Source organism: Electrona antarctica, assembly GCF_951216825.1.
Source record: "Electrona antarctica genome assembly, chromosome: 3".
NCBI lineage: Eukaryota > Metazoa > Chordata > Actinopteri > Myctophiformes > Myctophidae > Electrona > Electrona antarctica.
The window spans coordinates 49934771-49961870 of NC_136808.1; the positions used below are offsets into that span (position 1 = coordinate 49934771).

At 42.9% G+C, this 27100-nt stretch overlaps 1 protein-coding gene across 1 annotated transcript in view; it reads right to left on the minus strand.

The window, feature by feature from the left end:
- The window catches only part of LOC306920347 (limbic system-associated membrane protein-like), a 197945-nt gene extending 171094 nt beyond the window's left edge, over positions 1–26851 (minus strand). The window contains exon 1 of the mRNA XM_079497067.1: positions 26612–26851. Within this exon, the coding sequence (XP_079353193.1) occupies positions 26612–26769 (158 nt within the window). The 5' untranslated portion in view covers positions 26770–26851. The remainder of the gene's footprint in view (positions 1–26611) is intronic.
- Positions 26852–27100: the final 249 nt, after the last annotated feature.

Sequence of the window (27100 nt, forward strand, 5' to 3'; positions counted from 1 at the left end):
AACTTTCGTGTTCTGACTTTTGACCTCTGACCTTTAGATCACCCGCCATTTTGAATTATATGAAAAACAGTTCAAATGTAACTCCTCCCAGAATCTTTGCTCAAAATGCACGAAAACTTCTACACGTGAACTTTGGACCTATACGGACAAATAATCGTAGCACATTCTTTCTAAGTGAAAAAATTAAGTTTTTATGAACCAATGAAAATTGCTGTTTTGTGAAACTTCTTCTGCACCTAATACCTATATGAATACTGAATGATGTTACTGTTTAGAATGAGTCAACTGACTGTGTCTGCATAGCTCAGTTGGTAGAGCTCTCGCCGTTGGACCACAAGGTTGTGTGTTCAAATCCGGGTAAAGACAACTCAGTGTATGCATTGTGTGCTGCAAGATTTGTGATGACTCAACTATGGAAATATTGAAGTAGATTACATTTGACATATTGTTGAACGCCCTGTGGGCTATATCAGTGAGATCAATAACTTTAAAGACTGGTGTGATAATAGCCACCTTATGTTAAACACCACAAAAACGAAAGAGATGATCTTCAATCCAAATCCATGGTTATGAACGATTGTCTGCCTAACACACACGCATGCAGCCACGCACGCGCGCGCGCGCACGCACGCACGCACGCACGCACGCACGCACGCACGCACGCACGCACGCACGCACGCACGCACGCACGCACGCACGCACGCACGCAGGCAGGCAGGCAGGCAGGCAGGCAGGCACACACGCATGCACACACACACACACACACACACTTTAACTGTGCATGAAAACACACTGTAGTAATGGATAAAGACATGCCTAAAATGAGGACACACCTTCTTGTTACCAAATCACTGAATGGTTTTACTGTTTACAATATAGTCACTGATTGACTCTGTGTAGGTCAGTCAGTAGAGCTCCCGCCTTCGGTCCACAAGGTTGTGAGTTCAAATCCCGGTACTGACAACTCAGCTCGTCAGTCTCATTTGTGCATGTTGTTCTTATTGCGCATTGTTCTTCTTCTATCTTGGTCCCGCTTAATCGCTGCTTGCAGCTATATTATTATTATTTCATTTTGGCTATGTGCAATAACTGCAAGCCAATGAACCAATCAGTAGCATTGTCAGTATTTGTCTTAATTCCTAATTCATTTTTTTTTTAGACCTATTGTCTTTTATCGCTATACAATTAATGATAAAAACGAATTCTACATACATTAAAAAGGGGGGAAAAAACTGACAAATCCTCTGGCCAGTGATTATAATGGTGGGGCCAGTTATCTTGACAATCCACTGGCCCAGTGCAGTGGCACATTTCCCTTAATGTCTAATTGTCTACTAACCCCTGGAAGGGTTGAGAAAATGAACATGAAAAGGGATAAAGCAACTTTTACCCCTAACATGTTTGAAAGTGCACACTGCACTTTTATTCTTCTATGACAGAAAGTGTGATAACATTTAACAGCTAAGACCAGCATAATTTCTCATCCTTGCTTTGTAAAATGGAGGCAACAGGCAACAGCAGACATTTCCATTTTTCCTCCTAAAAGGTAAAAGATAAGCCTGTATTGATCCCTGGAGGGGAAACTCTGATGCCACAGCAGCAAGATCAGTGAGAATGAACCACAGGAGAGTAAAGATGGCAACATACTTCAAACAAACTCTAACTTTTTAGTCTTGATGAAAATCAAAGTAGTACTCTGAAATAATGTGAAATAATGTTTGCACTGGATGTGTATCCTCTATGACCACGGTTTTCAAATGGGGTCCGTGGACCCCATCTGGGGGGGACCCCCTGGCTATGGGGGTCTGTGATATATATATACTGTATACATTTTTGGGGCTAGTGAATTATGGTGTGTGTGATATGAACTGTGAGCTTACTTACTCACAGTAATGCTTAATCATATTCCATCATATTCAATGGCTTTTTGTTGGATATAAATGGGACATGCAGACTCCAGTCACGTTCAGTTAGAGCACTGCAGAGGGCAGGTGTGTGTGTGTGTGTGTGTGTGTGTGTGTGTGTGTGTGTGTGTGTGTGTGTGTGTGTGTGTGTGTGTGTGTGTGTGTGTGTCCAGCTGATGCTCGTTGACGCTCGTCAATGCATCAAGGAAGGCAATTATGTTTCTGCAAATAGGTCTACATCTACTGTATATAGCATCTAAATAAAAGTTGTGAAAATGTGGTGGTGGTGGGGGGGGGGGGGGGGTTCTGACCCCCTGAAAAAGTGGTTTTAGTTTAGACTATAAAATGGCCCTGAATGACTTTGATTGAATACAAACCGTTCTGGCATCTAAATGTGAGGTTGTAAGTACTTATATGCTTATTGGAGGATGACGGGGGTACTTTCTCCCCTCCAAGGGGTACAAAAAGACCCGTTTGAGAACCCCTGCTCTGTGAGTGCAGAACCTTAGACCCTGCCCTCTGCATACAGTGCGGGAACAGTTATTTTGACACCTGGATCTATTGTGCATTATCTTTCATCAACCTTTTGGTGACATACGTGTACAGTGGACAAAAGTGTGTGCCATCTCTCTCCAAATTATTAATCGTCAGTGAGAGAGATTATAGAGGTTTGCACCTCCTACTGTATTCTCAGACGGTCTTTCTTTATAACTGTCCACGGCAAAAAGTACATTAACTTCTTTACTGCCATCTAGTGTTCAAAAACATTGACTGCTTCTCTGCCAGTTGATGACTCCAATGCTACGGAGATTGATTTTTTTCCGCGTTAGACAGGAACTTTAGCTAGCAGAACAACCAGTTACATTTTCTCAGCGATGCGATACAAAATCACAAATGATTTATGCTCGTCGGGTGCGCGGCAGCGCACCATGGACAGCTCTCTAACCTTTGGAGATACGGCACTTTGAAAATGGGGTTATGATGGAGACTCAACGGAGCTGGATTAAAAAAAACATCGCTGCTGGTGAAGGAGGAGGGCTATACTAGCCGGAGCAATGCTAGAAGGTGACAGACGGCACGTTCATATATACAGTAAACGTTTGTCTACGCTTATAAACGTAGATGGCAAGAACAGGTCCCAGGGGGGGGGGGGGGGGGGGGGTACGTTTATAAACGTAGATGGAAAGATAAGAATTTTAAAAAGTGAAACAAAATAAATCTGACCAATCAACATTGTTGTTCACATTTGTCCCAATATAAAACTAAAGGTGAATGTGCCTTTGTCTTTTAGAGCCCTGCCACCCTGGAATGTCTTTGTCTTTTAGAGCCCTGCCACCCTGGAATGTCTTTGTCTTTTAGAGCCCTGCCACTCTGGAATGTCTTTGTCTTTTAGAGCCCTGCCACTCTGGAATGTCTTTGTCTTTTAGAGCCCTGCCACTCTGGAATGTCTTTGTCTTTTATAGCCCTGCCACTCTGGAATGTCTTTGTCTTTTATAGCCCTGCCACCCTGGAATGTCTTTGTCTTTTATAGCCCTGCCACTCTGGAATGTCTTTTTCTTTTATAGCCCTGCCACCCTGGAATGTCTTTGTCTTTTATAGCCCTGCCACCCTGGAATGTCTTTTTCTTTTAGAGCCCTGCCACCCTGGAATGTCTTTGTCTTTTAGAGCCCTGCCACTCTGGAATGTCTTTGTCTTTTAGAGCCCTGCCACTCTGGAATGTCTTTGTCTTTTAGAGCCCTGCCACTCTGGAATGTCTTTGTCTTTTAGAGCCCTGCCACTCTGGAATGTCTTTGTCTTTTATAGCCCTGCCACTCTGGAATGTCTTTGTCTTTTATAGCCCTGCCACCCTGGAATGTCTTTTTCTTTTAGAGCCCTGCCACCCTGGAATGTCTTTGTCTTTTAGAGCCCTGCCACTCTGGAATGTCTTTGTCTTTTATAGCCCTGCCACTCTGGAATGTCTTTGTCTTTTAGAGCCCTGCCACTCTGGAATGTCTTTGTCTTTTATAGCCCTGCCACTCTGGAATGTCTTTGTCTTTTATAGCCCTGCAACTCTGGAAAACTCACCTTTATAGAGTTAAACCCCAGCACTCTTAATTCTAATGATTGTCATTATTTTATTTTACTTGTTTGCTATTGTGATACTATTGAGGCCTCTCTCTACCTACTAAGCTACGGACAAGTTCTGATTCAATCTGGTCGACTCAACTGACATGTGGCTATAATATTATGAATAATTATTAATTTGAGCGCGCGCGCACGCACGCACGCACGCACGCACGCACACACGCACACACACACACACACACACGCGCGCAAGTATGCACGCAAGCACATACGCACGCAGGCACGCAGGTACGCACGCACGCACGCACGCACACACACACGCACGCAGACAATTACCGCATAACTTAGAGTAACTAAGTTATGTGGTAATTCTGAATTTTCCTTTGTTATCTCTCTGTCACAGCCACAGACACATCATTACCACAGCAGCCACACACCCAGCACAGCAGAAGCAGTGAGATACATTTGCATAATGCCTGCACAGTGCACAGACTGCACACCTTCCACTTCAACTTCAGCTCACAGTCAATGGTTGCCGTAGGCAGCACATCAGGACCTGCAGCGACGCAGTACCTCATGCCTGGGTGAAGACACAGCCCTCTGGGTGAAGACACAGCCCTCAGGTCGTTGTTTGTCTTTGGTTTTCACATGTGAATGTATGATGTTCCTACTATCCGACTTTATTGTCAGCTTGCACTGAAATTTGCTTTGCGTCCATGACGTCACCGTTCAAGAAACAGACAAGACATGACAGTTTTCTAAAAATCAGTGGTGCTCAAACCTTTTCATGTCAAGGACCCACAGAATTATCTGTATTTGGCCGCGGACCCCTATCGGAAAATGTGTTGTTCCAGGGACCCCTCCACCCAGAAGCAAATATTTGAGTTAAAACCGTTCACTGTGAAAGAATATATTCAAAGATTTGCGCCACATTTCCCAATTTTTGGGAAACAGCTAAAGTTTAAAATAATGGTTAAAGTGGTGACACATTTACCCGGTGTAAATGGCTTAACAGTTTAGCTGCATAACCCGTTTTCCACGCTATTTAATCCAACGTCCCCCCCTGCGTAATACGCTAAACCCGCTATTTGTTTTATGTGTTTAATTCGCCGTTTTCTAATAATTTAAAAGAAATAGCGGCTTTGTCGCGGACCTAAAGACGATTGATTGATTGATTGATTGATTGATAGAAATATTTATTAACAGTTTGCAGAATTACAGTACATTTCAAGCACAAACTCAATACAAAGACTGTTAACTGTGAGTGGACGACGCAATTAAGCATTACACTTGTTTACAAGAGGGTCCACCATGTTCAATTCATCAAAAAAGGCGGACGCTTTATGATGACATAACCGGAAATCAACCAACCGCCGGCTTGCAAGGGCTTCTGGGAAACTGAGTCCAATGCAAAGTGAACGAAGGTGTAGGGACAATTTTAGCTCGCTTTGCTCTTTGTCTATGACCCGGATCACGGAAGTGGCTTTTTTGTCGGCTGAGTAACAAATCATTGGAGTGTTTTCAAGCGGATTGTCATGGATCAAAGGCGCAAATACTTTGGCGTTATGCTCCAAAGGTAATTAAACAATCCCGGCAGCATCGGTATATGTCAAAGTGTTAAAGGACCACTTCACCACTTTTCAACCTATCTTCATATAATAGGTCCTCACTAATAATCATGATGAAATGGCACGATTTCTTTCTACTCAGTCTGTGTCTCATAGGAGGGCTGTGGGCAGTTTAGAAACCCGTCCACCAGTGACATCATCATTAGGCAGATATTTTTTTTAAACAATATTTTTTTACAAAAATGTTTAGATTTTCATTATCGAGAGAACGATGGCTTCCATTTTCGCATTGCAACTTTTCAGGACTAGAAAGCTTGCCGTTTCTATTAGCTTGTATTCCCCATCGATGATGTCACTGGAGGACTGTTTCTGAACTGCCCACAGCCCTCCTATGAGACACAGACAGAGTAGAAAAAAAATTGCGCAATTTTTTCATGATTATTAGTGAGGACCTATAATATGAAGATGAAAAGTGGTGAAGTGGTCCTTTAATATTCACAGCATTCAAAGTCAAAAAGTCGTACGATTTGTCACACACGTTACCGCAGTGAAATTTGTTCTACGCATTTGACCCATCTCTTGGAGCGGTGAGCCACAGCCAAGGAGCGGGAATCATTTGATTAGTAGATTTGACCCCCAATCCAACCCATTGATGCTGAGTGTCAAGCAGGGAGGCATTGGGTCCCATTTTTTACAGTCTTTGGTATGACCCGGCCGGGGATCGAACCCCGACCTCCCAGTTTCAGGGCGGACACTCTAACCACAAGGCCACTGAGCATTATCTGGGTTTCCTCACAGATCCACCTTCAAAGCTAGCGACAGAAACAAAATGCATCGCACAATTGCATCCTGGGAGAGAGAGATAAATCTAGAAGCTTCTGTGTGCATCATCACTCAAACTCTGCCTTTGTACTGTTATCATGACATCATTCTGCAGAGACCCCGTGGTGTGCCCAACATTTCCTCTGCCTCGCATCGAATCTTGTCACAGCGTGTCAAGAGAAACGGCACAATCACAACTTAACAGCAGGAATGGCTGCTAAGTCTAGCACTGAGACACTGGGAAACAGACTCATATGCACCCATAGGCAGTAGACACACAGTTGTACTGTCATGCAGTATCCAGGTACATTCAATGCAAGTGGTGGTGCAATGTGTCCTTGACTGACTTGGCCAACTGTAATACTTGAAGAGAGAAAGAGTGCTTAGTCACTGCCCAAAGTAAAGCCACTTTTAGACTTATAGGTCATAGCCATCATTGTCTGGTTCCATCGTTCCAGAAGACCCTGTACAATGTTCCCATAGACATTTCAAAAAATAGTTATGTAAATTATTTAAGCCTAGAATAAAGCCATTCAGGATCGTAGTGAATAAACACATTTGATTCTGTGAAAAATAAAATAGAATATATAATTATACGATAATTACTATATTTACACTCTGTTTTGCGCTTGTGCTTTTTCTTTTTTTCACAGAATCCGCCCCTAATGGTCTGTTTGCAGTGACTCCAATATTAGATAGGTATAGGTATGGTGGTTGAAAACCCAAATGTTGGATAGAAGAGATTTTTCAATGGATTGCGTTACTAGTGGGTGTGCTAAATAACATACTAAGAACTTAGGAAAAACGAACAACTGGAAAGGCATAATTTTCAAGATGCTCTCCACAATGGCTGCCGGGAGCTAAAATGCCTATAAACTGGGATTTAATATGTAAAAGAAAATCATAATCACAATCATAACAATTATGCACTTGGTAACACAATCACAGCTAGCCTTGTCATAATTATGACATAATTGTCCCCCCCCAGGTTGGGACACAGTGTGTCACACCACCCAAGGGGGAGCCAGACCCCCAGGCTGGGACACAGTGTGTCACACCACCCAAGGGGGAGCCAGACCCCCAGGCTGGGACACAGTGTGTCACACCACCCAAGGGGGAGCCAGACCCCCAGGCTGGGACACAGTGTGTCACATGACCCAAGGGGGAGCCAGACCCCCAGGCTGGGAAACAGTGTGTCACATGAGTCATGTGACACACTGTTCAATAATTATGTTGCTTCAATGCTTCTATGCACAGTGCGTCTCTTTGTTTCTACACTCCTCGACAACTAACTCCATGCAGAGAGATAGCTCCGCCTCTGCAAGCCACAAGCCCACAACGCATCGCTAATGCAATGCGGTGTAGGCTTGTAGATCAGCTCTGTTCCCTGCGCTTCTATTAAAAGGGTAGAAAATAAATAAATAGCGTGTGACCGCGTGTGGGAACCGATAGAGAACCGAAATTGAATTATTGTAATGGGTACCCGTTACCCAAGCACGTTCAGACAGCCAATGGAGAGCATCCATCCACCAATCCTCTGTGGTGGATTCTGACACGGCTGATTGAATAACCAAGGAGGAGGATAATCCTTTTAACCCTGTTAGAGGATCATTCATTAATGTGTCTGTCTGGGGATCAAACATATAGGAACACACACACGTGTGTGTGTGTGTGTGTGCGTGCGTGCGTGCGTGCGTGCGTAAGTAAAGCACTTTGATGTTGTCTGTTTAAAGCCACAGTGTCAGTATAGTTGCCACAGTGTCAGTAGTTGCCACAGTGCCAGTAGTTGCCACAGTGTCAGTAGTTGCCACAGTGTCAGTAGTTGCCACAGTGCCAGTAGTTGCCACAGTGCCAGTAGTTGCCACAGTGCCAGTAGTTGCCACAGTGTCAGTAGTTGCCACAGTGCCAGTAGTTGCCACAGTGCCAGTAGTTGCCAGTGTCAGTAGTTGCCACAGTGTCAGTAGTTGCCACAGTGTCAGTAGTTGCCACAGTGTCAGTAGTTAGTAGTTGACAGTGTCAGTAGTTGCCAGTGTCAGTAGTTGCCACAGTGTCAGTAGTTGCCACAGTGTCAGTAGTTAGTAGTTGCCACAGTGACAGTAGTTGCCACAGTGTCAGTAGTTGCCACAGTGTCAGTAGTTGCCACAGTGTCAGTAGTTGCCACAGTGTCAGTAGTTAGTAGTTGACACAGTGCCAGTAGTTGCCACAGTGTCAGTAGTTGCCACAGTGTCAGTAGTTGCCACAGTGCCAGTAGTTGCCACAGTGCCAGTAGTTGCCACAGTGCCAGTAGTTGCCACAGTGTCAGTAGTTGCCACAGTGTCAGTAGTTGCCACAGTGTCAGTAGTTGCCACAGTGTCAGTAGTTAGTAGTTGACAGTGTCAGTAGTTGCCAGTGTCAGTAGTTGCCACAGTGTCAGTAGTTGCCACAGTGTCAGTAGTTAGTAGTTGCCACAGTGTCAGTAGTTGCCACAGTGTCAGTAGTTGCCACAGTGTCAGTAGTTGCCACAGTGTCAGTAGTTAGTAGTTGACACAGTGCCAGTAGTTGCCACAGTGTCAGTAGTTGCCACAGTGTCAGTAGTTGCCACAGTGTCAGTAGTTGCCACAGTGTCGCCACAGTGCCAGTAGTTGCCACAGTGTCAGTAGTTGCCAGTGTCAGTAGTTGCCACAGTGTCAGTAGTTGCCACAGTGTCAGTAGTTGCCACAGTGTCAGTGCCACCTTTTGAATGTAGTATAATGTTCAGCAGCTACAGACAGTGTCAGTAGTTGCCACAGTGTCAGTAGTTGCCACAGTGTCAGTAGTTGCCACAGTGCCAGTAGTTGCCAGTGTCAGTAGTTGCCAGTGTCAGTAGTTGCCACAGTGTCAGTAGTTGCCACAGTGTCAGTAGTTGCCAGTGTCAGTAGTTGCCAGTGTCAGTAGTTGCCACAGTGTCAGTAGTTGCCACAGTGTCAGTGCCACCTTTTGAATGTAGTATAATGTTCAGCAGCTACAGACAGTGTCAGTAGTTGCCACAGTGTCAGTAGTTGCCACAGTGTCAGTAGTTGCCACAGTGTCGCCACAGTGCCAGTAGTTGCCACAGTGTCAGTAGTTGCCAGTGTCAGTAGTTGCCACAGTGTCAGTAGTTGCCACAGTGTCAGTGCCACCTTTTGAATGTAGTATAATGTTCAGCAGCTACAGACTAAAGACAATATATATTTTCATGGAAAAAATGTGAATCGTACTGTATGAGAATCGTGATCTCAATTCTTGTGGATGTCCATCCACAAAAACATATTCTCAAAAATAACAAAGACAAAAAAGACAAAAATAACTTGGGTTCACTTGATGGGTTTGTCATAGTGGTATTTGATTATGAAAATAACTCATGGTTTGAACTTCAAAGATCAGACCATCACTGGACTGACATGAACTGTCTTTTGAACATATTCCGATAGATAGTAATAAACATGATAACATCAATTCATTCCACAGGTGTGTGCTAGATTTAATGTCAGGGCTGTGTGTGTACAGGGCAGTTCTAAACTCACTCAACATGACCATGTCTGCAGCATTTTAATTGGAACAAAGGGCACTAATTACAAACACTCATTACAAACACTAATTAGAATGATTGTCCACTGACCTTTGGTCTTATAGTTCAACCTGCTCTAATATTGAGACATTTGGATCCAGTGGTCTGGTAGGACCACTACTCGTGGACAAGAGGTACCCAAAGAGGTACCCAAAATGGGTTAAAGCGATAAAAGCGATAAAAAAAAGTGATAAAAGCGTTTTGGACAAGGTCCCTGACGGTGCTTAGTCACTTATAGCAGTTAACTTCATTCTGGACGGGAACCCCTTTTGGTGTTTTAAGCATTATGTTATACTTTAGCTATTGCAAAATAGCAGATCTACAAGCTCATAGCGCGGCACCTAGTGCCGCACTACGAGCTTGTAGATCTGCTATGTTTTAGAAAAATCGTGAAAATGTAATGCAAATCTTTGAATATAATATATTCTTTCAGTTTTTAACGTTTTTAACTCAAATCTTTGCTTCTGGGGGGTCCCTGGAACAACATAATTTGCAGATACAGTAGGGGTTCGGTGGCCAAATACAGATAATTCTGGGGGTCGAGCAAGGTGGAGCACCACTGATATAGAAACAGCATGCCTGGCTGACATCTCACAGCTGAAGTCTTCCAACCACCTCAAGCTGAACCCAGACAAGACTGAGCTTCTCTTCTTCCCAGCTAAGTCCTGCCCTATGCGGGAGCTAACTATTTCCGTAGACAACGCCCTGGTAACGTCTGTCCCGACAGCCAGGAACCTTGGTGTTGTCCTGGACAGTCGGCTGTCGTTCAAAACACACATCATAGCTGTCACTCGATCCTGTAGGTTACTAGGTTTACACTCTATAACATACAAAGAATCAGCCCAGCTCCTAATCCAGACAACTGTCTTGTCAAAACTTGACTACTGTAACTCCCTCCTTACTGGCCTACCGGCATGTGCACTTAAGCCTCTCCAACTCATCCAAAATGACGCACACACGTCCCAAACTCTTCTCCCTTCTGGCTCCAAAACTATGGAATGCACTTCCCATTACAATCAGAACTGCAGCCTCACTCCCAATCTTCCGCCGTAGTCTGAGAACCCACCTCTTCAGACCATAATGGTCCGTAGCACTTGCCCTAGCCCCGACGACCTTACAGGCATATGCAAAGGCTCAATCTATGTAACTTAGATAGCACTTTATGTAGACTTACATAGCATTTTATACAGACTTATAGCATTTTATGTAGACAGCACTAGAATAGCATTTTATGTAGTCATAGCACTTTATAGTATATATGTATAGTTTCATTATAGATATTCCACTGTTACGTTCTGTGCTTTTTGTTCTTGCTTAATGTAAACCGCTCTGGATTAAGAGCGTCTGCTAAATGCCTAAATTGTAAATTGTATAGGTTTTTCAGAAAACTGTTATTGCAGATCTACAAGCTCATAGCGCGCCACCGAGTGGCGCGCTACAAGCTTGTAGGTCTGCTATTTTTGGATTTAGAAGATTTTTTTTAAATTTCGAGGTCAGGCCAAAATGGGTTAATGTCACAGTTTGATGTCATCCGTGTGTCAGACGAACATGAGGTGGTGCATCAAACCCAGCATCCAGAATGTAAATTAGCTAACTTATGACTTGTGAGGTACTTTTACTTTACTTGAGCACTTTTACTTTACTTCTACTCCACAACATCTCAGACTTTTAGTCCACTTCATTTATTTGAAAACTTTAGTTACTAGTTACTTTTTCCACCACAGATACAGGACTGTCTAGGTCTAGGACACTAATCTGTATAAACACTGGGTTTACTGAACTACTGACTCAGGCCCAGTGGTTTACTGAACTACTGACTCAGGCCCAGTGGTTTACTGAACTACTGACTCAGGCCCAGTGGTTTACTGAACTACTGACTCAGGCCCAGTGGTTTACTGAACTACTGACTCAGGCCCAGTGGTTTACTGAACTACTGACTCAGGCCCAGTGGTTTACTGAACTACTGACTCAGGCCCAGTGGTTTACTGAACTACTGACTCAGGCCCAGTGGTTTACTGAACTACTGACTCAGGCCCAGTGGTTTACTGAACTACTGACTCATGCCCAGTGGTTTACTGAACTACTGACTCATGCCCAGTGGTTTACTGAACTACTGACTCATGCCCAGTGGTGGAAAGTACATTCGCTCAAGTGCTGTAGGCTTGCCTTTTCAATTATTAGGTACTTTACACATCTACTCCACTACACATCAAAGACAAATATTGTGTTTTAGTAGATTGTATTTTGATTAGTAATTGAAGGCAACAAAGTCTTATGCACACCTGTATGCTCTGAGGTGGTGCCAGGTGCGTAGGCAGGGCTCAATGTATTCAGAAAAATGCACATAAAGTGCACAAAGACCCGCACACCGTCTGCACTTGCATACGAACTTTATTGGCAACGTTTCGGTCAAAGACCTTCTTCAGGCATCAGGTGCCTGAAGAAGGTCTTTGACCAAATTGGGGGGCGGGGCGGGACATGGCCAAAGCATTTCCGGGGGTCCCCAGCCAAAAACGTTGATAACCCCTGATTTAAATGACAGTCTGAACAGTTTTCAGGTTGGTGGATTCAAAATGTAGATATTTGATATTAATTTGATCACACCTGTCCTATTGAACTTCAAATGTTTAACCATGTTAGACTCATTGAAAACACACATCTTTGGTTCTGCAGTGACTGATATTGTCCTTCTAATCTAATGCATGTGGGGGCAGTAGGTTTTCCATCAGTTTATTGCATTATGTTAATATTCTTCTGTAATGCAAATGATGTATCAAGTAAATGTCAAATTCATCACATTCATGCATGCAATAAACAAATTGACAAACGACTGTCTCCTCATGCATTACAAGGAGATACAGTAGCATTTTATGTAGACATAGCACTCTATAGTGTATACTCTTAGTTTCATTGAACATATTGTATACTGTTAGATGGATCTTATAGGTTCTTAGCTTACTTATGATTACTTATGATTCTTGGTGACTAAGTATGTATTACCATGTGTTGTTCTTGCTTACTTGCTCTGGATTAAGAGCGTCTGCTGAATGCCTAAATTGTAAGGACAATACCAGTCATTTTTGTCCATATCACGTCTTATGTCTTATATGCACAAGCGTAAGTGTTCAGATGCTCACACAAGCATCAAATTACTATCTTATTCAAAGGGCAGTGAAGACGTGACTCCCCCTCTGCCCAGAACACTCATAGCCTGGCTAATAAGCCAGACCGAATCAGCCGTTGGCAAAAACGGTCTGGAGAGGCTCAATTGTACGCCCATTTCCTACACCAGAGAACTGGTGTGGCCAATAGGCCTATCTCACAGCCCGCTTTTCACGCCCACTTCCGGTAAATAGTGGTGTCTTTAACATTAGCATTTACACGTTTTTTTCTCTGGAGAATCTAAGTACATTTTCTAATGTAAAAATGTGACAGACCAATATTATTATGAAGCAAACAAGATGGTAAATCAGCTCAAACAGATAGAACAAACCTTACCTTGAGAAAAACAAAAGTTGTAGACTTCTTAAATTACCTCTGTTAACATGTAGCGTATATGGAGTGACGTCACGCTATCACCACTAACCCCAAAAGGGGGCGTATTAAGGGGGGCGGGGAAATTCTGTGAGATAGGCTTATTGGCACACGGTATGCAATATGGGCGGGCTTTGGTACAGTGACGTTCAATGCTTGAGACCTTTGACTGACAGTAGCTCTGACCAATTGCGTCAAAGAGAAAATGTTTGAACCCGCCCCCCGGGAAACAAGATCCATACACAGCATCTCCAGACTCAAATACCACACGACAGTGTGATTTGAGTCTGGCTTATTAGCCAGGCTAGAACACTCCCTCTCTGCCCTCCTGCCCTATGCGGGAGCTAACTATTTCCGTAGACAACGCCCTGGTAACGTCTGTCCCGACAGCCAGAAACCTTGGTGTTGTCCTGGACAGTCGGCTGTCGTTCAAAACACACATCATAGATGTCACTCGATCCTGTAGGTTACTAGGTTTACACTCTATAACATACAAAGAATTAGACTGTTCATCACCCAGGAGTCAGCCCAGCTCCTAATCCAGACAACTGTCTTGTCAAAACTTGACTACTGTAACTCCCTCCTTACTGGCCTACCGGCATGTGCACTTAAGCCTCTCCAACTCATCCAAAATGACGCACACACGTCCCAAACTCTTCTCCCTTCTGGCTCCAAAACTATGGAATGCACTTCCCATTACAATCAGAACTGCAGCCTCACTCCCAATCTTCCGCCGTAGTCTGAGAACCCACCTCTTCAGACCATCATGGTCCGTAGCACTTGCCCTAGCCCCGACGACCTTACAGGCATATGCAAAGGCTCAATCTATGTAACTTAGATAGCACTTTATACAGACTTATAGCATTTTATGTAGACAGCACTAGAATAGCATTTTATGTAGTCATAGCACTTTATAGTATATATGTATAGTTTCATTATAGATATTCCACTGTTACGTTCTTAGCTTACGCATGTTTCATGATAACTACTTTTTATATGTGCTTTTTGTTCTTGCTTAATGTAAACCGCTCTGGATTAAGAGCGTCTGCTAAATGCCTAAATTGTAATTGTATAGGTTTTTCAGAAAACTGTTATTAAATCCATTTAGGACTGAGGTCAATTAAAAATGGCTTCTAAATCCTAACAGTTTTCTGAAAATACCTTTCTCCACATACAGCTGTGTTTAACCCATTTTGGGCGGGAACCCCTTTTGGTGTTTTAAATGTGTTATAATTTAGCTATTGTCTGCTAGTCTGCTATTTTTGAAAAATCGTGAAAATATTTATTTCAGAAAACTGGAGGATTTAGAAGATTTTTTTTAAATTTCGAGGTCAGGCCAAAATGGGTTAATGTCACAGTTTGATGTCATCCGTGTGTCAGACGAACATGAGGTGGTGCATCAAACCCAGCATCCAGAATGTAAAGTAGCTAACTTATGACTTGTGAGGTACTTTTACTTTACTTGAGCACTTTTACTTTACTTCTACTCCACAACATCTCAGACTTTTAGTCCACTTCATTTATTTGAAAACTTTAGTTACTAGTTACTTTTTCCACCACAGATACAGGACTGTCTAGGTCTAGGACACTAATCTGTATAAACACTGGGTTTACTGAACTACTGACTCATGCCCAGTGGGTTTACTGAACTACTGACTCATGCCCAGTGGTTTACTGAACTACTGACTCAAGCCCAGTGGTTTACTGAACTACTGACTCATGCCCAGTGGTTTACTGAACTACTGACTCATGCCCAGTGGTTTACTGAACTACTGACTCAGGCCCAGTGGTTTACTGAACTACTGACTCAGGCCCAGTGGTTTACTGAACTACTGACTCAGGCCCAGTGGTTTACTGAACTACTGACTCAGGCCCAGTGGTGGAAAGTACATTAGCTCAAGTGCTGTAGGCTTGCCTTTTCAATTATTAGGTACTTTCAGTGTTGTCAAAATATTACTTTAACAGTAATATACTACTTATTACTTATTACTTTAAAAAAAAGGAATAAAGTTACACTACTTAATACTCCCTGAGAAAGGTAACTAGTTACTTATTAGTTATTACTTTACTTATTACTTTTTTCTCTCGCCTCCAGTAATTGCGTATTTTGTCACACACACATCTACTCCACTACACATCAAAGACAAATATTGTGTTTTAGTAGAAGGCAACAAAGTCTTATGCACACCTGTATGCTCTGAGGCGGTGCGTAGGCAGGGCTCAATGTATTCAGAAAAATGCACATAAAGTGCACAAAAACCCGCACACCGTCGAACTTTACGAACTTTATTGGCAACGTTTTGGTCAAAGACCTTCTTCAGGCATCAGGTGCCTGAAGGAGGTCTTTGACCAAATTGGGGGGCGGGGCGGGACATGGCCAAAGCATTTCCGGGGGTCCCCAGCCAAAAACGTTGATAACCCCTGATTTAAACAGTTTTCAGGTTGGTGGATTCAAAATGTAGATATTTGATATTAATTTGATCACACCTGTCCTATTGAACTTCAAATGTTTAACCATGTTAGACTCATTGAAAACACACATCTTTGGTTCTGCAGTGACTGATATTGTCCTTCTAATCTAATGCATGTGGGGGCAGTAGGTTTTCCATCAGTTTATTGCATTATGTTAATATTCTTCTGTAATGCAAATTATGTATCAAGTAAATGTCAAATTCATCACATTCATGCATGCAATAAACAAATTGACAAACGACTGTCTCCTCATGCATTACAAGGAGATACAGTAGCATTTTATGTAGACATAGCACTCTATAGTGTATACTCTTAGTTTCATTGAACAGATTGTATACTGTTAGACGGATCTTATAGGTTCTTAGCTTACTTATGATTACTTATGATTCTTGGTGACTAAGTATGTATTACCGTGTGTTGTTCTTGCTTACTTGCTCTGGATTAAGAGCGTCTGCTGAATGCCTAAATTGTAAGGACAATACCAGTCATTTTTGTCCATATCACGTCTTATGTCTTATATGCACTTACAGTAAGTGTTCAGATGCTCACACAAGCATCAAATTACTATCTTATTCAAAGGGCAGTGAAGACGTGACTCCCTCTCTGCCCAGAACACTCATAGCCTGGCTAATAAGCCAGACCGAATCAGCCGTTGGCAAAAAAAAATTGCCTGCCGGCGGATTACGGTCTGGAGAGGCTCAATTGTACGCCCATTTCCTACACCAGAGAACTGGTGTGGCCAATCGGCACACGGTATGCAATATGGGCGGGCTTTGGTACAGTGACGTTCAATGCTCGAGACCTTTGACTGACAGTAGCTCTGACCAATTGCGTCAAAGAGAAAATGTTTGAACCCGCCCCCCGGGAAACAAGATCCATACACAGCATCTCCAGACTCAAATACCACACAACAGTGTGATTTGAGTCTGGCTTATTAGCCAGGCTAGAACACTCCCTCTCTGCCCAGAACCTTGACCCACTCCCTCTCTGCCCAGAACACTCCCTCTCTGCCCAGAACACTCCCTCTCTGCCCAGAACCTTGGAAACATCCCATTAAAATGCCAGTGTGGTTTAAGAGGCCAGAATGCTAATGCATGGGGACTGCATAGTGCTGACACACACACACACACACACACACACACACACACACACACACACACACACACACACACACACACACACACACACACACACACACACACACACACACACACACACACACACACACACACACACACACACACACACACACACACACAGCTGTTGATGACCACATACGTAACTGCCCCCACGTCATCTGTGTCTGTAATAGGTATACCATGTGACTGTCTGGTTTGACCAAGAAAAGTCTTCTAAGTGGAAGTCAACAGGACTAGACTGGCTTTTCAAAGTAAGCTCTGTTATGGTGAGTAGTTTGGACAAAGTACAGAGCATATATTGAGTCTTGACGATTAGCTCAGTCGGTAGAGCTCTCGCCTTTGGACCACAAGTTCATGGGTTCGATCCCGGGCACCGCCAACTCAGTGACTGAGTAGCACGGCTTGGTGCAGCAAGTCGTGCGGGAAGTACTGGGATGGCTGGGGTCTAGCCTAGCGCATTGAAACAAGGGATAGATTCCCGCGTGCTACTGGCTGATACCGACAATAAGCCAATCACGGTAAACCAGCTTGTCAGAGTCAGACACAGTCAGGAGGATCAAATGTAGCATTTATGAGCACCGCTCCTCTCCAGAACTATAACTCGGGAATAGCACAAAGTCACTGGCAGCTAAAAAAAAGAATCCTTTTCTGTGAACACAGCCGCTTAACCTCCCGTTAACAGGCTTCCGTGACTGAGTTATGCATAGAAACAAAGTTGTGAGTGAATTATTTACACTTCAGCAGAGAGCCTGGATCAGCCCCGCTCCGCTCTGGGAATTGCAGATGAGAGCGTTACAACTTTATCCAGCTGCTGCTGTGTTAACACATTCTGGACGGGAACCCGTTTTGGTGTTTTTAACTAAGCATTATGTTATACTTTAGCTATTGCTAAGGCCTAAATGGGTTAATAAAGTCCCCACCAAACCCCACATGAAAGCTTGCAGAGACATGCAGAGACACGGCTCTGTACAAAAATAAAAGAAGGAGAGCACTTCACCAAGATCCCCCCCCCCCCACACACACACACACCTTACTTATCCACAAGAACCCAGCCTGATCCCTTCACCTCTGTAGGTTCCCAACCACTGGTACCAATGGTGGTAATTGAGCCCCCCTCTGGTGGTACTCAGGGGAGTCACCCAAAAAAGGAGAATAAAGACAAAAGTGGAATGAAATATATATTATATATTACTACAGGTAGTAATACCAAGCGATTGGTTGAAATAGGCTATCCCGCCGTGCTGAAATGAGCCACACCTAGCCGCCAATAGAAGATTTGAGAACGGATTAAAGGAACACTTCACCACTTTTCAACCTATCTTCAAATAATAGGTCCTCACTAATAATCATGATAAAATGGCATGGTTTTTTTCTACTCAATCTGTGTCTCATAGGAGGGCTGATGAACGATGTCTTCCATTTTCGCATTGCAACTTTTCAGGACTAGAAAGCCTGCCGTTTCTATTAGCTTGTATTCCCCATCGATGATGTCACTGGAAGACGGTTTTCCGGATTGGTCTAGGGCCGGTCACCTCTGGACCTCCACTGTTACATCACCAATGAAATGAAATGAAATGGATTTGAAATGTATCTGTATCTGTCCAGGATGGAGCGGAGAGGATTATGTTCCTCTGAACAGACCCCCAATGAATTTGAGTTCAACGCAGGTTCAACACTATGTTGTCCTCCCTTCATCCTCAGCTTTGCCCCGCTAACACTTCTCTCTCTCTCCTTCTCCCCCGAGGGGGGAAGTGTCGGAGCAGAGGCAACTGACCGCTCCCGAGCAGAGCTACGGCGTTCATCAGGCTCCCGAGACTACGCCCCCACCCCGAGTCTCGCCCCTACCTCGGGCTCCTCATCAATACACATTCTCACTTGTGCAATAAATACCGTTAAACTTGAGCAGAAGGTGTGGTCTCTTACTAGTGGAATGTCCTTGTCTGAGTAAGGCAGCGGTGGCCGAACGGATTGCGGAGCGGTCTTGAAACCGGAAGGTCGCCAGTTCGAATCAGCGGTCCGACACGTTAAAATTACCACCGCTGAAGTGCCCTTGAACAAGGCATTGAACCACTACGATGAAATGTTCTATGAGCAGGGCCTGGCTGGAAACAAGTTCTTGAGCTTAGCCCAGATACCCTGGGTAAATATAGTAATCATTTCATCATCATCATTTCATTTCAGTTGAGAACTTGAGATTTCCTACAAACAATAACTGAAGCCATAAATACACTGTTGGCCTTCATGCTACAGCAAGCAATGGCTATTTGGGAACCCATTTTGGGTTTGGTAATTAAAATAAGATAAAAGCCTATTACTGTACAAAGTGTACATGATGTGCCAGAATTAATATGTCATCAGATTACTGCCATAGACTCCTAGAAAATAAAAAGATGCATTTTTTTTAGCCATGAGATAAAAACATGAATACAGTTAAAACTATAAATTATATAAATGTAATTATAATTTAAAATACATTTTAGATTTGTTTGTTCTATTCATGCATTTCTGGTAATATTATTGTCATCTCATTTGTACTGGAATGTCCATAGCAAAAAATGAATTTTGACAAAAACAAGCCAGCATGGCCATGGTGTACATATTTGGACCTATAAGCCTTCACATGGACCGGTAACGGTTCCATTTGGACCGGTAACGGTTCCATTTTGGACCGGTAACGGTTCCATTTGGACCGGTAACGGTTCCATTTGTACACGGTAACGGTTCCATTTGGACCGGTAACGGTTCCATTTGGACCGGTAACGGTTCCATTTGTACACGGTCAGAGTCATGGGTGTCCGTGGTATAACTTTGTAAGTATGCTGAACTGGGTCGTTGCAATTAAAAATGTTTAATGGACTAAATGCTGTGCAGGGGAATGTTAACAGTTCTACTGCGAATCACGCTTTACCCGCATTTTAATCAAATATTCTATGCTGCCGAGATTGTTTTATTACCTTTAGAGCATACGCTGAAGTATTTGCAGCTTTCAACGGCGAAAATTGGTCCGTGATCATGAGCACAGCGGCCATTACAATGCTGCTACAGGATCCTCCTTCATGATGCGATTGCAGTCCAAACAAACCCCCCGTTCACTTGCATTGGGCTCAATTTCCCAGAAGCCCTAGCAGCTCAGATGATGACTTGATTTCCGGTTTCGTCATCATAACGCAAAGGCCTCGTCATCAGCTCCCGGATAAATCCGCTGTTTCTTTTTAATTATTTAAAAACGGCGAATTAAACCCATTAAACAAATAGCGGGAATGTCGTATTACGCGCGGTGGAACACTGGAGTAAACAATTAGCGGCCGTCAAACTGTTAATTGCAGTAAATACCACACCGACTGTCTTAGTTGAAAGAGATCACAGGGAGGTTATTTGGAGTGCACAGTGGAACTGCTGCAATATTATTGCTTTTATCTTTATGAAAGATAATCATCGGGGGGTTCCATAGTCAAACATTCAATAATGAAGACAAATACAAATAAGTGCATTTGGTGCTCCTTGGGCAGATTAGTCTAATTCATCTCCTGCTATGTCTGAGCCTCTAGCAGCGTTCAAATACTTCAAATCTCAAACTCAAATTAGAAGCAGAGATCTGGGGGATTCGGGGGATTTAACTGTGACATGGGTCCTGCAGGGTAAATCACAAAGCAACACAAATTATATTCACTGAAAATAATGAGTCTGAGGAAGATTATTGTCAAAGCTCAGATAATTCACCCAGAGGCGAGCAATCACACAGACGCTGTCATTAATGCTTTAATTAGCAATTGTCATTTTCCAGAACTTAAATCCCCGTATGGCAATACTTCTGCTTGAGGCCACCGTGCAACGAAAACACAGGGAAAAAAAGCAATTAAAAAGGTAAACTATTGTGGAAAAGGTGGTGATATGTTGTGACTCAGTGGGAAAGAGGCTCATTTGGCTTGTCTTCTTTATCCTCTGTGTAAAAGGAGGCAAAGTCAACATTTCCGAAGAGCTCTCAGAAATGTGGGGCATTGTTCAGCGACCAGAATCTTGTGTATATGAAAAATGGCCATTTGGCGATTGAGCCGAGACTTAATATGCCATGATTGATGTTCTTTCTGGTTTTCCTGCATGGGGCAAATGTCACGTAAAGCAGAGACACAATTGCTAATGGTTCTTCTACCCCTCAGTGAAGAGCCACAGAGGACCTCCAAGGTTCCGAGGTCATTATGAATGATATATTTTAGGCTTGATGTGCTTAATACATTTTTGGGCGGGAAACCCTTTTGGTGTTTTAAAGCATTATGTTATACTTTAGCTATTGAAAAATAGCAGATCTACAAGTTCATAGCGCGGCACTAGGTCTGCTATTTATTTTTAATCGTGAAATGTGGCGCAAATCTTTGAATATATATTCTTTCAGAGCGAACGTTTTTAACTCAAATCTTTGCGTCTGGAGGGTCCCTGGAACAACATATTTTCAGATGGGGGGGCGGAGGCATATTACATATAATTTTTGGGGGTCCTTATATAGTCCTTAAATATTGAGCACCACTGATACATAAGGTTTTTCAGAAAACTGTCAGGATTTAGAAGACATTTTTTAAATTTCGACGTCAGGCCTAAATGGGTTAACCCTTATGTGCTTGTTCTGGGGTTGTGTTATGGTGCTGTATATTTTAGGGTTGATGTGCTTAACATTTGTGAGGTTGTACTTCAAACATTTTGACATTATGGTAAACGGTGACTGAAGGGTTGGCAAGATTAGAAAGGTGCTATATACCTGTAAATGCTAATACCAGTCACCAGACACCAGACACCAGTCACCAGTCACCAGACACCAGTCACCAGTCACCAGACACCAGTCACCAGTCACCAGTCACCAGACACCAGTCACCAGTCACCAGACACCAGTCACCAGTCACCAGTCACCAGACACCAGTCACCAGTCACCAGTGGCGTGCACAGACATTTTGAGGGGCAGGTGCTCAAGTGAAAATAGTGCACCTTGTGGGGCGCGTGGAACCGTCGGCTGCCTTAATAGTGTGTGAGATTTATAGATTTTGGGGCATACATTATATATTAGACGCTTTTAATCCAGAATTGATCGATGTTACCATGGGCCACATACTGTACACTGTACAAAACATGAACAAACTGTACAAATTTCTTTTTCAAAACGGCACTTTTTGCTGCTCAGAGGGCAAAAGGGCAGGTGCTTTAGCACCACTTGGTGAGACTATCTGTGCAACTTAAGCCCCTGCCAATCGCAGCTATTGCAATATACTTCACATACCACCCATTAACACTGATGACGGAGGAAAACGTGCAAGGCACCAAGCTGCTCATCAGTGATGATGGTTCAGTGTCAACACGCAGCCAGGATGAGCTGGGGATTGAACCTGTAACCTTGTACTTCCTGAGCCCTGGCTCATATATACAGTAGACTACTCTATTATGTCCAATGATACCACATTCAACTGTTGAAGGACAACCAATGCTTAAGTTGCCGGCAGGCAGCAGAGCTCATGAAATCGACTGAAAGCCATACACATTAAAGGATTCTACATTGTAGAACATTGTGTTTTATTCTGCTCTTTTCTATCTAATTGTATCAACCCAGTTAGTTCACCTTAGAAGAAAACTCTGTGGAACGGGTCTACTAAATAAATGAATAAATAAATATAAGTCAGTGAACCACCCAATGAGAGACAACCAGTATGAGATACAAAGACAAACAACAATCTAAACGTTAGTATGTCAATCAACAGTGATACAATACATGCAAAACATACGGCTGGCTCACTGTTGTGTAGAATAGTTGGCATGACACGGTTGACACGGTTCATTTAAGGCCATCTGATACGGATGATTGCTTCAAAACAACCAGATTAACCTTTTGACCCACCGTTCAGCCGCAGGCGCTGAGAGATTAACAGTTATTGTTTTTGCCTATAGCACTGTTTCTCAACAAAGTAAAGTAGAGTTAAATTAACACGGAGTTGAATTGTAGTGTGGACAGTTCAGAAACCTGCAAGGTTTTGTCATTTTGTCACCAGATTTAAGCTCTTTTTCTTTGTTGAATGCATGAACAATGGCTTATATTTCAGGCATGCTAACATTCCAGGAAGAGAGAAATGTTATAGTTTACAGTATATACAGTATTAGCTTGAAAGCCCCATCGATGATGACATTGGTAGGCAGCTAGGTTTCTGAACTGCCCATAGCCCAATGAGAGTTGATGTGTCATCTATAATGAGCATTAGTATAGACCAATTACTGTACATGAAGATAAGATTGAAAAATGGGTGAAGTACTCTTTCAAGTTATGTGCAAGACTATTATCTCTCTAACTTTGGTCTCAATCCACAATGTTTGGCAGTCAGTTTTTCCAAACATTTTTGAACATCAAAAGTTAAAAACAGCAAAAGTATCAATACAGCGATGTAGAAATACTCTACAGTAAAGTTTTATAATAAATATAAAAAAATATAAATAATAATATTATATATATATATATATATATATATATATATATATATATATATATATATATATATATAGATAGATCTGTGTGCTTGTAGATGGGCAATTTTCAAATAGCCTAAGTTGAAATATGGCTGAAGAGGTTAATGTAGGTTTTGTAATAACAAATCAAATCTACAAAGTAACTCAAGTGTTCAAAGAATTGCAGTGGAGTACAATATTTGTCTCTGAGATCTGTGGAGTAGAAGTAAAAGTATTAAATTATTAGTAGTAAAGTAAGAAACAAAAATAGTAGGCTACAGTACTTGAGTACATGCACTTAGTTACTTTCCACCACAGAGAATAAGCTGTGACATCATCATTGCTCCCCCTCAGTAAACTCAATTCAACAGTAAAGTCTGTCGCTCTGTGTTCTTGTCAAAGTGCTGCTCTGGACCCCGGCTTTGTTTCTCTATGTCTCTGTGTCTGTATAACCACACTAGGTGGAACTGCAGGCTGCACTGAAGCAGAGCAGGGTATATTACACCTCCAGGTCACCTATATCTGCTCAGCCTTTCACAATTACCATCTTATGGAATCAAATCTAGGTCTCTCTGACTTCAACACATTACCAGCCCACACTGTGGCTCCCAGCCAGACCTCACACTGTGGCCCTGCATCTCTTTCCAACCCTATCCAATTTGTCAGCGGGAAAATGGGTGTCAATTCTTTGTATTTTTTTTTATATATTTTTTTATTAATAATTTTTTTTGTAGCATTCGCCTTTATTTTATATTTTTTTATGGAGGGACAGACAGTAGGCTGACAGGAAATGGGGAGAGAAAGGGGGGGGGAGACATGCAGTAAAGGCCGTTGGGATCAGGAGTCGAACCCGCGGCACACTGCCAGACTTGATTACCAGCCAAGCCTGGACCACTGAGCCATGGCCCAGGCCAAATATTAATACTGAAAATGCCATACAATCTCTGTGCCGTGTTAGAGTCACTGAGTCAGTGTCTACTCTGTATGGTATACTGTGAGTCAGTGTCTACTCTGTATGGTATACTGGTGTTACTTCAGGAGATGACTCAACAGCTGGAAACAGACCACAAACACGCACCCATGTGCGCGCGCACACACACACACACACACACACACACACACACACACACACACACACACACACACACACACACACACACACACACACACACACACACACACACACACACACACACACACACACACACACACACATAAACTGTCATCTCTGGCCAATGAGCTCAACTGCTCAATGAGTCTCTAATGACTAATTGGATCCTAGTAATTGAATGGAAGGAACCTGTTCACCACAAGGAATCCATTTAATCCATTATGTGAATTTATTATCATCTCTGCTCTGTGTGCGTGCGTGCGTGCGTGCGTGCGTTTGACAGGCTATAGTACAGTAATGTGTGGTTCTGCTGTGAATGTTGTTATGGAGGAGAGATATCCCTGCTGATGTCTCAGGGCCTGTTATTGTTCTCTTATTGTGTTGTTGTGTGAAGCCTATGGAAATGTGTTTTCTATTGTGACTAATATTAGTTGTGCATGCTGTATCGACTGTACTTAGACTGTACTTAGTTTAATATTGATCTATAAATGTGACCAGATTTGACTGAGAGACTGCCATCGCGCAAACTCCAGCTTTTCACCAGGAGAAAAACACTTTTTTTGAACGAGTTCATAGCACAGTTTTCTGCAAGACATTACTCTATAAGCCATATCTCCAACACTGGTGGGTCAAACTGAACAACCAATATGTCAATTTGAAGCTACGATTCCCACGCTTTCATATGACATGATAAAACGAAAATTCTAAATAATTCAATGGCAGTCCCTCAGTCAAATTTTGTCACAAATGTACATTGTAATTTGTAAATGCCTATGCAATGCTCTGGAAACCTCTCTACTGTTAAGTGTTAACTGTGAAATTAAATGTAGGCCCATAATATTGAGCATATGGCTACGTCTTCACGTCTTGTATGAGTTTGGCTGAGCTTTCCAGGCTGTGCAGACTTCCACTCCATGACATCACAAAAGTGCATGTTGAATGTTGAGGGTGGGGCAGCATTTAGCGACGTGTGTAGCCTATATATGAAATATTGTTCATAAGGAAGCCAAATATTCTAACATTTAAGTGGCCTATTACTGCCCTCCTCTCACTCACACACGCACGCACGCACGCACGCACGCACACACACACACACACACACACACACACACACACGCACACACACACACACAAAGCGGTGTGGAGGAGGAAATAAGGAGCCTTGTTTACTTACATCCACATAAATCCTTTTATATAAGCATCACAAACACACGCCTGGAGTCACGTACGTGTCCACTGACAAGATTAAAGGCTTTTTTCTGGCACATGCATATGGTAGAGAACCGATTCGACACACACAAAGCAAATATACTGGAGGAGCGTGAATCATTGTAATTATAGGTGTGCAAGAAATGATGTTCTACCCAGTGCACAATATCAGCCTATAGACACGCTGTGTATAGGCTACAGATGCTCTTTCATGCATTGATTCATATTTATTGCATCACACTCATTTTCTTTCGTCCAAACACAGACATCTGTTGTAACTTTCCTCCTCAACCACAATCAGTCCGATATATATATGTCGTCCACGTGTTTATAAATACTAGCACGATAAACTTAAAGCATGCAATCAGCAACCCAACGAATGCATCCAATTCCGTCTCAGTCACAATTAACAACCAATTGCAGGGCATTCATGCACTTTATTTATTTTTTATTTATTTTTCTTCCCTTTTTTTTATACAGAGCACATATACCTGCTATTCGTCATTCTCAAAAACAAATAATGTGTTCGGTTAGCCTCGTTCGGTCTGTTTTCATTGTTTTGTGGAAGAGAATGTGTGTGTGTGTGTGTGTGTGTGTGTGTGTGTGTGTGTGTGTGTGTGTGTGGGGGTGTGTGTGTGTTGGATGCTGAGTTGAGGAGAGCGCAGTCAAGAAGTAAAGACAAGTTGCAACACCACGGTACCAGCCGCTCCTACTCCTCCTACCCATAGAGTATAGGCTATTATTCCTACCTGATCACGGCTGTGTCTCCCTGTCGGATGGTGATGTTATCCGTGGCTCGCTGCATGTCCACACTCCGGACGGGGAATCCTGTGGGAATAAGACACAGGAGTCGGAAAAGAGAAGCCTGCAGTTGTCTCCAACACGATGATCTCCGCCCGACCTGCATTCTAACACAGTCCGTGTGACGCGCGCTGTCTTCGATATAGATCCAAAGAGGGGGAAGAAAACTGACTTCTCAAAATGTAAATATGTCCCAAAACTCCTGGATAAGGTACGTTATAGGATAGGCTACTACATCCGACGCAGCAGCGGATAGACTACAGGTTGTTATTCAGTGCGACTATAAGACAGACCAATGAAGTGTGTGTGTGGTCTTAGTTCCACGAATGGACTGCGTTGCTTGCCTTTCAGGGCAGACCAGCAAACCAAAGCTATGCAAGTGAGAGAGAGAGAGAGAGAGAGAGAGAGAGAGAGAGAGAGAGAGAGAGAGAGAGAGA